This window comes from Phalacrocorax aristotelis, chromosome 1, assembly GCF_949628215.1.
Source record: "Phalacrocorax aristotelis chromosome 1, bGulAri2.1, whole genome shotgun sequence".
Classification (NCBI taxonomy): Eukaryota; Metazoa; Chordata; class Aves; order Suliformes; family Phalacrocoracidae; genus Phalacrocorax; species Phalacrocorax aristotelis.
Genome location: NC_134276.1, coordinates 158,710,391 through 158,726,061, shown reverse-complemented (window position 1 = coordinate 158,726,061; position 15,671 = coordinate 158,710,391). Strand labels below are relative to the sequence as shown.

Sequence of the window (15,671 nt, the reverse complement as noted above, 5' to 3'; positions counted from 1 at the left end):
GTAAGAGCTGATCCACATGCAAAACCAAAACCAAACACAGACCATGAAGTGCGTCACTTGTTTTTTTTTTTCCTCTAATATTTACTACTGTTATAATCTTCAAGCCAAAGCAGAGCTGTGATGGAAGAAGGCGGCAAGATGCACCCAAGCCCATGTACAGCTGAAAAATCTGTAATGGCTGTAAAAGAGGTTCTTAAAAACCAAATTCAAGTCTTAGAAAAAGCATGAAAGAAAGGGCTTTGAACAACAATTGAGAGAAAGCAGTGTTTAAAATTTAGTCTCTCCAAGCTGAGTTCTTTTGGGTGCATCTTCTTTGAAGCTAAATAGTAAAGACCATCTCACATACAGAGCGGGGCTAGAATACCAACTACAGCAAGCACTATTAAGAACACCAAAATCATTTCAATCTAACCTAGCTTACATTGGACACAAAGCTAGCATTTCCTTACATATATTTCCTCATTAATTTCTTTCCAACTGAACTACCTTTTCAAAGTTGGTGTTCCCCAAAGGAAGGAAATGCAAAATTTTTGTCCTATTCAAAAGACATTCATAATCTCCCAAATAGCAATCCATATTTGGCTCCTATTTTGTTAACCATACGTCACAGCAACCACTGTATTTAGCTTCTGTGAAGATCTGGATCTTAACTTCACATTGAAAGGGCACCTATTATTCATCTGAACTACTCCCATGTAACTGGCAGCAAACATCTCAAATTACTTGCTTGATACAAAGGTCAGACTTCTGGTGATATGAGACTAACAGGCTCACAGCTTCTTAAATCTCTCTCCCAGTGTCTTCCATTCTTTAATGTATATATTCTGTTTATTTTTCTCTAATCCTCTAATTCCAGTCTGATAAATCAAAGTCCTTATTATTTGACTTTAATTCCTTATGCCTACTCTTTCCAGAGAGAAACTATTTGGATCTATAAAGGAAAACCCAAGAGCAAACAAATGTATTTGCAGTGGGGACAGCTGGGGAAATAGGACCTAGATGCAAATTACAAAACTAAGTTACTTGAAAGTACAGACATGCTCATATTTAAATAAATGTAAACCCCCATATTCGCATGCACCCAAGTTCTCTTATTTAAATGAGCTGCTCATAAGGCTCGATGTAATTAAACCAGAGCTGGCCTGCTTATTCTTCCTGCTGCTCAATAAAATAGTTCAGCCACGTTATTTTCGGCAATCTAAGCTGTCAATGAGAAACTAACAGCTATGGCTCACTTCAAAAGAGCAAGTGCGATAAGAGCTCTGTAATTTTACACTGCCCCTCATTTACTTTAATAAACCCTTTTACTTTCCTTACATTAAAGTGACATTGTCACGGTTATAATTACTGCTAATAAGATTTTGCACAGTTTTAAGTTTCCCAGAAATGAAACACTGTGTAAAATGAATATATTTCCCAACAACACTGTATAAATTGCAAGTCCTTAAAGGTAGAATTCCATCATCTCTGGTTTCCCATATAGAAAAAAAATCTATTAAACTAATAGAACAGAATTAAGGATACAGCTGAAATCTACTAGCAAGCACAGAAATTGGTAGAAAGTTTGGAAAACAGGAAAGAAAAAAAAAAAACCCTGAAGCTATTCCTGGAAATCTTAATTAAAACTGACTGGATTTCATCTCCATGGTGCTTGCCTTATGGTGCACAGATATTCAGCATTACCCTAAATTCCCATTACTACTCTTATGAGGCCAAATTTTCTAAACTGGTCTTTCAAAACTGAAAGTAGTAATTTATATCTGAATATAAGGTAAACATGAACAAAATGTGTTAAGGTTTTTAAGTAATGATTATGCTGAAAGAATCCACATTTAAAAAAAGAAAACACAAATAACTGAAACACAGCTTTGTTTATTCATCTGCGTAAGTCCAGAAAAATTCCACTTTGTCCCAAACTTTTAGCGTGCAAGCAGACTAATGGAGGAAGTGGTTCACTTCATGCTGCAGAGGCCTTCCATCTCAAAGTCTGGAGCTGACAAAAAAGATGCATGAAGCTCAGTAACGTAGGCCCTGGTAAACAAAACTGAAATATAGCTCAAGACATAATAGATGAAAAAGTTCAAATAAATTCTAGATAAACATACTATCTTCACCTGTCACAACTGCAGCCATTCACTGCAACACTGAAGGTGAGGATCAACAGAAAGTACCTCACTTGAAGTTACTGAATTAATCTTGAAAAGTTATGTAGTACTATTAAGTGGAACATTCTGATAACAAAAAGTGATATTCAATCATCGCTGCAGTAGTGATAATAGTTTAGATGAATTATTTTATTAATAATGAAACCTGTATTAGAACGACTGTATTTTTGCATTTTCCTCGTTTTCCCTGTCTACCCAATCCTTCAGAAGTCAGGAACGAATCACCAAAATTCACCTCCTGAACATCAGTCACAGATTTTTTTATTACTTCGACTGTTGAAAGAATAAAAGACAGACAAGTGGAAATATCATCCCATACAGGCTCACTTTATTTTTTCCAGTTTGCCTGTGCCAGGATCAGAAGTAATAGGAACACAGAAGATGCAGCCAGGAATACTGCCAATTTAAGGGGGGGGGGGAAAGGTGGGAGGGCACCAAGCCCACCTCCCTGAAGGTGGATAAACTTTGTTGGAGGCAAAGTGGTTAAAATAAGAGCAGCTGAATATCAAGATAAACTGAAAGCATTCCTGAAGAGAGATACTCCTAAGAAAGAAGCGTGGTTTTTTTTTTTTTTTGAACTCCAAAGTTATTTCTATAGCCAAAAATGATAGGGTGAGAATTGGTAGGCTCTGAATTCTGGAAACTTAATCACCATTGAAAAATATAATTGCTATGCAGAACCTTCAAGCAACAAGAGATGTTCCCCACTAGAGGTGAAACTGAAGAAAAACAAACCTTACTTGCTTTAATCCCCTCACCTCCAACATCAAGGGGCAAGGCCAAAATTGGGGGGGGGGGTGCAGGGGGGGAGGTGCAGGGGGAGTCTAGGAAGCCTGCAGCTTTCATTACTGCATGTCTCATAACCTGATCATTTCCTTATTCCATTTGTAAGAAGAACATTTCAATATGAATCAACAAAAACAGTTCCCTAAAGTAGGTCGTTGCTGCAGCAACCAGGCGCTGTTTGGACTACTCCCCGCCACAATGACCTACTTTCCCAGTTAATATGTAACCGCTGTAGTAGGAACCCAATTCCTCCTTCCCTTCAGAGCCTCTTCGAGAGGATTCCCGAGCCATGGCTGAACTTTATTCCTAACCAGGACAGAGAAAAGCTTTGAGCAGGTACAAGCAGTGGGTCGGTTCTGCTCCTCTGCGACCTATCTTGAAGCATTGGCTGCTGAAGGTGAAATGAAACTTAATATATGTGCTCGGAGTTCAAAAAGTACCAAGCCAATGTTCAAAACCGGAGGAGCTGATTAAAAAAAAAAAAACAGAAGGGGAAGGTGTCAAAGTGAACAGCAGCTCGTGAACAACGTGTCCCCTACCAGAGTCAACAGCTGGCAGCGAGCGTCAGCACGAACAGGCTGCTTCAGCACTACATCCAAGCTCAACCTAATGGGCGTAATCCTTTATTACGGATCCAAATAACATTAAATCTGCATAAAAGAAAAACCCTCGTAAATGACAGGTAAAGCTAACACGTTTTTAAACCCTATTTAACCCTGCATGGACAGTGGAGCAGGGACATAGGAAGGTACCACACAAACCCAGGAAGTAACACTGACAATTACTTAATTTCCTGTTTACTGTTGCTGTTAGTGACCATTAACCTTCTGGCAAAGGAAAAAAGATTACTGGTGCAGCTTCTCATTGAACTATATGGTAGCCACACAAAGAAAAATATCTCTGTAGAAATAAGCCTACAAGGCTTCAAACATCAGTCACACTGACTTGTGCATAGGTTTTTTTTGATCAATTTATGCAAACCCCAGGTTCAAAAGCTTTCATTCAAGGCAAAATTTAAGAGGCAAGCACAACAGTCTAACACTTCCAAGCGAAAGGTAACTCATTCCACCAAAAGGCAAGCTATTCATTACCATATAGTACATCCTAATTCAAATTTAGGTTAACAGAAAGATTCTGACAGATAAAGCTTATACTACCAAAGCAGAAAAACAAAGCACACACAGCAAAGCTCTCCAAATCTTACTTTACCTTAAGTCTTCTTAAAACTTGTAAGTTCAGCAGGAAAAACACTGGAATTGATGACAATATGATACTGCCAGTGCAAAAGTTTTTGAAATTTCCCCCACACTTTTACTTGGAAGCAAATAATATATGATGAGATAATTATTTCTGCAAATCTCACACTCTTCAAACAGACAGGAAAAAAAAGCCACCTAAAAATTATTTTTACTTTACCATTGCACTTGACAAGCTGTACAGCAGCAGCTGCAAAGGTAGGATTCTGGAAGAAAGATGGATTAGTAGAAGAAAAAAAATTGAAGAATTATTAAAAAAATTGGAAAAGCTGCTGCTGCAAAAGCAACATCTGATCACTAGTAACACTCCTCAGTTTGAAAGCTTGACGTCCAGTGCCAAAAACGCAAGCTCTGTTCTGCTGTCTCATGTGGAAGTAGTAAAGAACTGGAGCAAAACTTTCAGTAAGCACAGCACTGAAGAACTTTTCTTTGGCAAACTAACGCAATGTTTCAGAGTTGGCACTGAAAGAGAGAGGTTGGTGGAGTTATATTTGAAAGAAAGCCAAGTTCTACAGTGTAAAAGGAGGAAGATCCATATTATTCCCACAAACACATACATGATTTTCTTCCTGGTTTGGAATTAACACACACTAGCTCTGAAATAAAGTACTTCTCACCAGTAAATTTATTAGCAACTAGCTTACAGAAAGGAAGTTTCAATCAAATGAAAAAACTCGGCTCATTGAAAAACACCAGGGCTACGTAATCAGTATTAAACTTTATACAGGCCTCCTCAGATTATGAAAGCCTTGAAATAAAAGGGGAAAATATACCACAAAGAAAACTGAACTATCAGTATCAGAGCAACTTAAAACCTTTTCCTGACCGACAAAGTTTAAACTGACAAAATTACACATTAGCAGCTGTTTCCAGGTCACTCCTGTTAAAGAGTATGCTGGAGAAAAAATGAAAAAGTGCAGTTTAAAGAAGCACTTACAGGATTTGGGACATGCTACATAATAGCAGTAAACAGCAGGCAGCTATGTTGTCTAAAAAGAAACACACATAAAGTACAGTAAACTAGATTTTACTAAGCCTGCCATCTACTGAAAAATAATGATGGAAAGTCACAGGAATTATCCCTAGGCAACCCAAATAAAATAATTCAGATGACATCGTCTGCTTGATCACCCTCATTATGACTCAGACAGTTTCAACTTCATGAGCTCACTACCAGCAAGACTTATGAAAACAAAAAAAATTAAAGTACAACCTCCTCCCCAAAGGCCCTTCCAAAACCCAGATGGCAGACATTACTCTGTAGAATATTTTATTTTAAATGCATATCTCAGTTTTACAGATGTAGAGTCATGCCTCTCCCATGAGAGAGGAATAAGGAAAACAATAGTAGGCAACCTCTGCTAAAAGCTGTATCGTTCTCTTTTCTGCTTTAAGACTCACAGGAAAAATGAGTTTGTTTATTCTCAAGAATGAGAAATATGAAGAACAGGAGTAAAATAAAGTTAAAAAACCCACACTTAATGCCATAGAATTTGCAGGCAGAAAAATCTCAACTCAGAGGAAACTCACAAGGGAACACAGGAAAGAAAAATTTTACTCTGTTCTTCAATTAATCCAGTGAAATCAAATTAGTTAGTTCTTTTTAATGCCAGTTGCTCTATAAAATGGAGTCTCGCAATTCTCTGCACAATTCTCTAGTACTTCAGAACTGCACCGATTGTGAAACTGAGATAAAGTTTGCCATGGTGTTCTGTATCTTTAGCGCATAGCAAAATTGTAACCACACAGACCAGAATCACATTTAATGAACTCTACAAGGTATAAAGTAACAAGAAAGCCACATGAAGGAGTTAGTCACCCATTTATTTACTCATCTTTCTGATGAAAGTTGCCCTCCTATTTCTATTCTTTTGATTATTTTGCCCCTCTCTAAATTGCAGCAGAGTTTACCCTTTACCTACAAGGTAAGTAGAATATTTGCATTAATGAAAAAAAATCTGAAAGTGCTGAACTCCACAGGTTGTTTACTATAAAAAGTAAAGCATTTCCTTTGGACAGATAACAGAAAAATCCAAGTTTTCCTCACAGGAGTTGTTCCTAAGTAGCCCATGCTGTAGCTATTTCATCTCCATCACTGAAGAATCAGCAATGACATGTATTCATACTTCAACAACTTTCTCATTTGAGCTTAAATGTTTTTTTCCAATGTTTCTGGTTTTCATTTTGAAAGGATACAAGTTTGTGTTCTGAAAGCAATCAAACTTTCAGTGCAAGAGTTTTGCAGCTTTTACTTTTTGCAGCTGTGCAAGTCACAAACGTACTAACAGATGTTAAAAAAGAAATGCATGTGACTGAACAGGAAAGGAAAAGCTTTCCTGCCAATCAAGAAACACTGAGATAAAGTAAATTTCAAATGCAGGCCCAGAAAACTTCTCTAGCTTAGTTGCAGGAGGAACCAACACAAAAGCTCAGGTGTACGTGACATCATACGCCTGTCACGACAGAAATTAGACTGGCAGGACACATCCTGACCAGCGTTCAGGTGGAAGAAATTCCTTCCACCTCTGATAATCTGGACATGTTCCATCCTATTGCCAGGAACTTGTTGCACTAGCACTTTTCAAAGAGATTATGAGCAATGGTTTGACAGTTGAGTTTACTTCTGAAACCCTGAGTATTATCAAACTCTTACTTCCCACCCAAGTTAACCAATATAGACTTTCAGACCTTTCAAATACTAATGCAACTTAAAAGAAAAAAATCAAAGAACAGAATTTACGAAAAAATGCGTACTTTAGGAAGCTATTTTCGCTGCAGCTCATCTAGTGTCTAAACTAATGCTAACAAAGCTCACATGTTAATTTTTATTATCTCTCCATTAATAATTAGTATGCTTTCAGATTTGGAGTGGTTACAAAAGTATAGATATACACGTGGACTTTTGCCACAGCTCCCTCCATTTACACACTTGAAACAGAATGTTGCAATATTGACCTCTCTTCCCCAGTCCTTTCCCGTCTATCTTTCACCTCCACTAAACCTTTACTCCTGCATAAAGAAACTTCTGCACATACAAAAATCCAAAGCAGTGAAAGCAAATGCCTCACGGTGACCTGAAAAATATATGGAGGCTTCGGGGTTAGAAGAACACTGCAATTACAGTTCACCTGTTGACCTAGATTGCAAAGAACTTGAAAGCCAGCAGTATATAGAAGCACACAAACTAACCTTGCTCCACATTTAAACTGGAGTTCTGACAATTTAAGTAAAATGTATTACACCAAAATACCATGAAGTTCTTATCCCGGTAATCAAATCCAATCCTTTCCTAGAGGTAAGCAAAGGCACAGCTATTAAGCCTGCCAAAATGTGATATGCAAATTGCTAAGCCTGTAAAACACAAAGCTACATACTCCCACACTACTTACACAACCAATTCATGCTCAGGCTGACTTTTGCCTTTTCAGGTCACTATGGGAAAGTCACAAAATCCCCTAAAACAGAGTTTCTTTTAATATTGAAATTAATACATCACAGACTTTAGTGTAACTTTTACGCTGAAAAAATGGCCGACTTTGAGGGCAGCTTGACCTTCCTCCTATCATGGGTTATATAACTAACCTGAAAACCTGGCAAGCATTGAGAGGGTATGGAAAGGAATAATTTTCCTTGAAAATAAAGGCTTCCATGCTGTAGATAAACTGTCAAAAACAAAAAAGTTGAGGTTGTACAACGATGAACAGCTTTTTTTTCTGCAATATCTCCATAATGAAATGTGTTTCAAGAGTATCTGCCATTTGTAGGAAAAAAAGGTATTTTCATAAACTGGAGAAAAAATACTTTATTACACAGAAATAGCCAAAAGAGGATGACAATACATCAAATAATTTGCTTTGGAAATCTGATGCAGAACTCATTGACACTGCCACATACTGATCAGTTAACAAAACTAAAAATCTGTATTCTTGATTGCCTAAAAAAAGCTGCTTTCGCATTCACCACAGATGGTGCTTGTTGGGGGCTATCACCCTCTCCTTTTATGACCAGAGGAAGTAACACCATAAGTTGCAGACAGAATACCTTTCCTTGCTCAAATAAAGAACATGATCTATTGATGCTTAGGTAAAATGAAACAAAAATAGATTTCCAGTCCCAAGAGAAGGAAGACTGAAATAATCCTATGGTGTTGTTTCAAGATCACATTTGTCCCTTGATACTCAATCTCAAAGCCCACACTACTCTTACATATGAAGAACACTTTACCCAGGTCTTCTCTTGATATCCTCAAACCTGGAGATCAGTGATGTAAAACCAGATCTCTCAAACCTCAAAATCTCTTAACCTGAGGAATTAGATTCCTTCAAGATCAATTTTGCAGTCAACAAGAAAATTGTGTAAATGATCATTGGAATTTTCCTGCCCTATAATAACTGCTACTTGGGAAAAACAACTTATTGAACACTCTGTATAAAATTGGATTTACACCACCGCCTGCCCTCTCCAGACCAAACAGTACAGACTTCTTGTCCAATTTAATAATAGTTACATTACAGAATCCGGCGATACAAGATCATTCACTAAAATAAGCAAACAAGCATAGTGTAATTTCTCACCTGGCGGTCTTATTTCTCATATTCTGACAGTTTGACAAAAAATAAATCAGGCATTTCCCTATACACAGTAAAAAGGCCGATACCTATTTTCAATAATGTAACTTCAAAGGGTGTCAGCAAATGGCAAGCAACAGAAGAAGCTAGTAATCGCCTTCCGAAAAACAGCTGGTGGTTACTATACACATGAACAATACAGGCCACAGTTACACAGCCTTTTAACCTGGAACAAATCCATACTGCCACTGAAAGAAATGGTACCTGCCCTTCCCACTCTCGTCTCTTCACTACTACAATTACTACTGTGACCTTTTTGCTGACACAATCTACCACAGAGCTAATCCCACCAAAACTGGTAAGTAATCTCTTTTGGACAGACTGATGAGCTGACCGGGGCTGCGTGCTATCACGAAAGGGTGGAACCACCTATTTCAGCAACACTGCACATTAAAACTATGAGGACATACGTCAGCATGGTTCAGTGACGTACTTTGCAAATCATAGGACTGGATCACGTAACACCATGAACTACAGAGGGAATCGCTGAACTATGGGCACTTTTGGGGTAGGCAGCTTTCTATGAAAGAGGACAGGTATGCAACCTAGGTGTGTGGCACTGGAGGGTTTCCCCAATCTAACTGCAGGTACTACAGACCTCCCAGCTGAACATGTGGCTTCTGAAAACAAGTTACCACTCTTTGATAAGAGATTTTGAAATTTACAGATTAATCACCCTCAATTCAGTGGGCTGGTTGGATGAAAGTGCTCTAAGTTGCACACTAAGCTAGAGTTGAATCCTCTCGTTAAAGGGATGACGGGTACATCCATAACACAGCACAGGAATACTAAAATTCCCTTGCGGACCCGTTATACCCTGGCTATAGCAGCAGAGTTCAGCACAGGCTACCTACCCTGTAAAAGAAACCCCAGAGTATCTAGAGAATACATACAAAACTAATGTTACTGCCAAACCTGATGATGTCTAGCTTTGTATATGACAAACCAAGAGCCTTGTCTCTGTTTATACTTTAGCTGATTGGCTTGATGTTAAAGATTTCATACATCAAACAGATTTTCATCCTAAAGCGCTACATCATGAAAACAAACTTAAAGGGGTGTTTTTAGCAGGGAAATCATGATTATTCGACACACTTCTTTTTACATACCAAGCATGTCACCAAAATTACCACAGTGTAATACAGAAATTCTGCCTGCCCGAATTATACGATTATGAATCTCATTAAATGATATGATATTATTTAATACTGAAATCACTCATAGAATAATTCACCAATCCCACATCCAACAGACAGGTCCCGATAGGACAAATCATTCCCTACATAACCTGAAATTGTAAGCATATTTTCAAAACCAGATGCACAGAATAACAAGATTTAATAGACGCTACAGAAGGATGTCCAAGTATTAACTTTTTAAAACAAGCTCCCATTTCTATGAATTGCAGTGATTGTCCTGGACATTAAACTTTCTTTTTTTTCCTCAGGTTTTTAATTTTTAATATGCTTTCAGGTATGAGTGTTCAAAAAAAAAAAATCACATCTTTTCTTTCTCCTAAATCAACAGGACTGTCGGCTGTAACAACAGCAGCTAACTTTGCGGGACGTTGCACACATCAATACTCTCAAAAATCTACTAGATATACAACACAAGTTTTATTACTCTTATTTTAGAAATGAAAGTTGTTTTCTTCAGGCATGATTGAAAAAAAGAAATACAAGGATCGGCAAGATTAGACTATCTGTCTTTCTAAACCAATTGCTGCAAGCAAGTCTTTTAACTAGCATATCGAACATACATATACACCTAAAAAGACAAACTACAAAAGTAAATTATTAGCCAAAGTAAATTTTTATGCAGCAACTAACAAAGTGCTTGCATTTCTTTTTAGGTATCATGATCAACTGCCACTGTACTAAAACCAGGGCTTAATGAAACCTTCCCCTAAGTGACACTGCTAAACATGAGATCCCATGCTCCTTAATATGGAAAAGTCTGTGAGCACATAGGAACACATTTTTTCATAAGTAGGTAATGGTTACTTGTCAGAGTATGCAAGTTACATTCTTTGTCTACTCTGTTGACACAATTAGGTACATGCTAATTCTGGTGCCAAAAGTTTCAGAGCAATTGAACTTTAACAACTTTAAGAGAGTGTTAGAGTGATCTTCCATTTAGCATCTCCCTCCACCATTTCTCCATCACCTTTTACTGTTCCGAATAACCTCTGTCTCACAAGCCTTGATCTGTGAACAACACGGAAAAACTCAGATATATAGGAAAAGCATGTCTCAAGGGAAGCACACCTTGATTTATCCGACGGCTTGAAAGAAGGAACAACACCAAGAAACAGAACAGAACCAGAAAAAACGAAGCAAGTTGAGGAAGGCCCTGGCATTTGTTCTAAAAATCATGAATGCTGCAACGTAACAAGTAGGCTCACTGCCAGGAGAAAGGAGGTCAGTAAGACCATGTGACTGCTTAGTAATTAGACTTGCTCAATAGTGCAATTACACAAAAATATTAGTTCATGAGTGTTACATGACTGTTTAAGGAGAAAAGTTACGCAGAAAGCACCTCTGTATTAAAGGCTGCTATTTGCCAGATTTAAAACACATTGTTTAAAATGAACTGTAACTGATGGCTCTGCAGAGGGACCATATTACTTCTAAGAAGAAACTAAACTTTCTGGTTCCTCATATTCTTGCACCATTGTTCCTCCTATCTATTGAGTTAGTCATACTTTGAACTCTGATAGACAAGGGTTTTGCCCAGGGCATTAGGACCACAAACTAACCACAACATAAATCTTGGGGTCAATCAATTCAAGCCAAGAAAAGACCACTGTAAATTCACACCCGAAGATTAAATTTGACTCATGTTCCAAATGCTGAAAGGCTTCTGCTCCTAATTTCAAATAAAATATTTTTTTCTAATTCAACACCCTACTCCACAAGCACATAAGCAAGGATCTGGCTTACAGTCGCCAAGTGACCAAGGCGATAAAATGCCTGATTTTTAATTGCAAGTGCTGAATGAGACCAGCAAACCAAAAAACTGCATCATAAGTCTTGTGTATGCATACTGTGAATGTGTGTATTACCACTGGTTAAAAATAACTCATTAAAACTGCTGGAACCTAAAACGGATTCATGCCAAACTAGTAACCGTCCACTTAAATAAGAATTTATTGAGATCATCTTAATAAAACTACAGCTCCAGCAGCCAGTTATTCTATAAAGCTACTGTACTTTTAAACTTGAAAAAAATCTGAAGATCTCACAAAACCAGGCTATGAAGGCAGTGAGATTTCCTACTCAAAGCCATGTGCAGCCTGTGCCTTGAGAGTATTTGAGTCCCAGGGGATTGTTTGAAGTGCTTTGGATAGGGGAGCTGTAATTTACCTGGGGAGGAGGTGGGGGGGTGGGGTGTGTGCCACACAAAAACAAAGGACTAAAAGAAAAATGCTCCTCTTCCTAAAATAAATAAATAAATGAGCCCACACCACCAAAACCTCAGTCCCTCTAATCAGCAACTAAAGAAAGATGGTTTTCTTCAAATGTGAAATACAGCACAGGGACTGGTTGTCTTTTAGATCCCTGAGAACACTGTTAAAGTAAACCAACTAGCAAATATATCACCCACAAAGGTACTCAAAGACTGTATTATCTAACGATCACATTAAAGAGCTGCTGAAGAACCAGGGCAGTAGCACTAAAGACATGAACCTCATTTTGCTAGAATCAAATTGTCTATCATTCACTAGCTCAGAGGATATAACCAAAAATGGATTTCAATTGCAAAATGCACTAGAAACCTATGAAGTATTCTTAAGACATGATTTCCTTAACACTTAGGCTTGTGCCAATTGCTTGCATTCTTTTAAAACTTAACTAGTTGTTCATGCTTCAACCATAAAACTAAAACCTCTGAGCTTTTCTTATAAAGTCAGGATTTGTTATTCAAATTCTATTTATCCCTTCAAAACAAAAAAAAAATTTAAAAAGCCTCCTAAAAGAAATTAACGGGACCTCAGGTAAGGGAAATATCTAACAATTACTCTTCTTAAGTGGTATGAACATTATTTTTGTCAGTGAAAATGGAAGAACCATCAAGTTTAAGTTTGCAGAAAGCATTTTTAAGTATTTCTATCTTCTGAAAACCAGAAATAAGGAAAGCTTTTCAAAATTTGAAAACAAACCCCAACAAACAACAAAAACCTCCAAATGTCAGTTACCTTGCTGGTAGAGTATTTAGTGACCTGGGATAGAAATTATTAAATCTGAAGGAAATAATCCTTGAAGAAATGTAAACTGAACTGAAGCCCAAAGTACCTCAACTTTGTCATTCTTCCATGATGTGGTGTTAAGCCAAGTTTCATTGTGCTTGACCCACAATTAGGCAACTCTTGCCAGCACCGTAGTCTGGGCAGGCTAAACTCACAAGCATTTCGAGTTCCTGACACTGGACGGACAGATGATACAAGAACTCCATTGCGTTATCAACCCTTTTAAAAGGGTAACAACTTTCAGATCCCTAGGGATGGTTTAAGTAATCGCGCAAGATAAGTATGCAAAAAGGCCCCATAAACCTCTGCTTAGTATGGCGCACATTTAGCGTGGAAGCGTCAGTCGCAACTCCACGATAAAGTTCATTTTTGCATTCGGTAGGGCCACACCTGGCTTGAAGGTGCAGGAATAGATCCGCATGCTCTGGAAAGGGACACCACCCACCCTTCCCTGCAGGAAAGGTACCCTGAGACATTACTTTTGAACCGATCAAGCAGCTTAACAGGGTTTTTTTTTTTCTCCAACACATAGTCACCGTGTGCAGGCGGCGCGGGGTTTCTGGCTGCCCGGAGGTACTGAGGTAAAGGAAGTCCTCCGGCGGCTACTCCTCCCGGGGCTGGCAGCCCGGCTCCCGGAGGCACCGGACCCCCCTTTTACCCGGGAAACCCCCGCGGCCCCCGCCCGGGCCGGGCCCGCGCTCCGCCACACGCTTCCCCGCTTCTTCCTCCCCCCCTCCTCCCCCTCCCCCGCGGCGGCTGCATATGTAACGCGGCCGCCCGCGCCGCCCCGCACTTACCGCCACCTGTTGATGCCCACGTTGGAGGAACCGGCGAACCAGGGGTCCAAGATGTACACGCACCGGACCGTGTCGGCGCCCTGGATGCACTCCCGCAGCGCCGGGTTGTCGTGGAGCCGCAGCCCCTTGCGGAACCAGTGCACCGCGTTCACCCCCATGCCGCCGGGACGGGACGGGGAGGCGGGCGCTCGGCGGGAACCGCCGCCGCCGCCGCCGCCCGCGGGGCCGCTCTAGGACCCGGCGGAGACGACGGGGGCGGCCGCCCGGCGGGAATGCATCACCCCGCGGAGCCCCCGGGGGCGCCGGGGAGAGCGGAGAAGGAAAGAGTGCGGGCGGGATAGGGCTGTCCCTCCGGGGCGGCGGGGTCCCCCCTGCCCGCGGGAAGCGTCGGTCGGTGCCGGCCGCGCTCACCCGAGGCCCGCCGGCGGCCGCCGCCTCCTCGCCGCTCGCCCTGTGACTCTGCGCCGGGCGCCGGGGCTCCGCCGGCTGCCCCGCCCCGCCCCCCGCCGCCGATTGGCCGGGGGCTCCCCCACGTGACCGCCGGCCCTCACGTTTCTGAAGTGTGTTTACTACCGGCGGAGGGTTGGGGGGAGGCAGCGCGGGGAGGGGGAGGCGAGGGGCCCCACCGGTCCCGCTCCCACGGCGGGGCGGGTGGGGGAGCCGGCGATCTAGGTGGGAATCCCACCCGCCGAGGCGGCATGGGGCCGGCGGGCCGCGGCGGGGAGGGGCGCCGGGGGCGGAGACCACGCTCCGCCTCCCCCCCTCCCCTTCCCGGCGGCCGGGGGTGGCGGGACCCGGATGAGCACGGGGCTGCGGGGCGGCTCCGGAACGCGCCGAGCCCTGTCAGGCGGCGCCGGCGCGCGCCCCCGGGCCTGTTATGTATCGCCCGCCGCGCGCGCCCGAGGTGAGGGCTGCGCATGCGTGGCGACGGGGCTCGCCTCACACCCCGCACCCCCCTCCTCCTTCCACCGCTCCCCCCCATTCCGCCGCCGCGGGGTTCTCCCGGGCCGGCTCCCCTCCGGTGCGGGTTTAAGGTGCGCGCTGCCGCTCACGAAACGGGTGGTGTGTTCATCGCTGCCCGCCACAGGCCTGAGGTGGCGTAAAAAGAGCGGGAACATGAGGCAGAGCTGGCACGGCAGCGCAGCCTTCTGTTGCGGGAGCTGCTGTGAGGAAACGCGTCCTCAAGCGAGTCCTGAGCAGCAGAATGAGTTGAGGTAGTCTGTCTAGCACTGATAGTAAAGTCATTATATAGTAGATGGTGTCTATCTAACGCCTTCTCTTTTAATTACAGAGCTCAAACCAATGCCTGCCTGCTGCCGACCCAGCAGGTTTCCCCATACATTCTCCTCTATGAGCCACTAGGCACGGCTAACTATGGAATGGGGCGTCACGCTGATAGGGCTCAGTAGAGCGATTTCGAGTCGTAACAGATACAGATCTGAAAATAAACCTCCACCTGTGGATTGCAACTCAAATCTACGACTTCCAGAGTGTTCACAGACAAGCGGGTAGCAACAGCAAGAGAGGTTTCATTAGAAATAACGTCTCTCAAGTAAAAGGCAGAGGACTCATATCAGCAGTACTGACCTCTCCTGACTTCCAGAACTCCAGAGCAAGACAGTACTTTAAGAATTGTAGGTGCTCTTTCTACAATATTCTTTTCTGCTAAGATACACAGAAAGTAAAAAAGTCAACAAAAAGCTACGTGCATCATTTAGCATCAAAAAGCTACATGCTTCGTGCTTCCTCACTTTGAATGACATAATAAAATGTCATTCATGATGAAGGCA

General features: G+C 41.6%; 1 protein-coding gene across 1 annotated transcript in view; it reads right to left on the bottom strand.

Annotated features, from left to right (window-relative positions):
• Window positions 1-14,334, bottom strand: part of CRY1 (cryptochrome circadian regulator 1) — a 38,207-nt gene extending 23,873 nt beyond the window's left edge. The window contains exon 1 of the mRNA XM_075075599.1: window positions 13,882-14,334. Within this exon, the coding sequence (XP_074931700.1) occupies window positions 13,882-14,039 (158 nt within the window). The 5' untranslated portion in view covers window positions 14,040-14,334. The remainder of the gene's footprint in view (window positions 1-13,881) is intronic.
• Window positions 14,335-15,671: the final 1,337 nt, after the last annotated feature.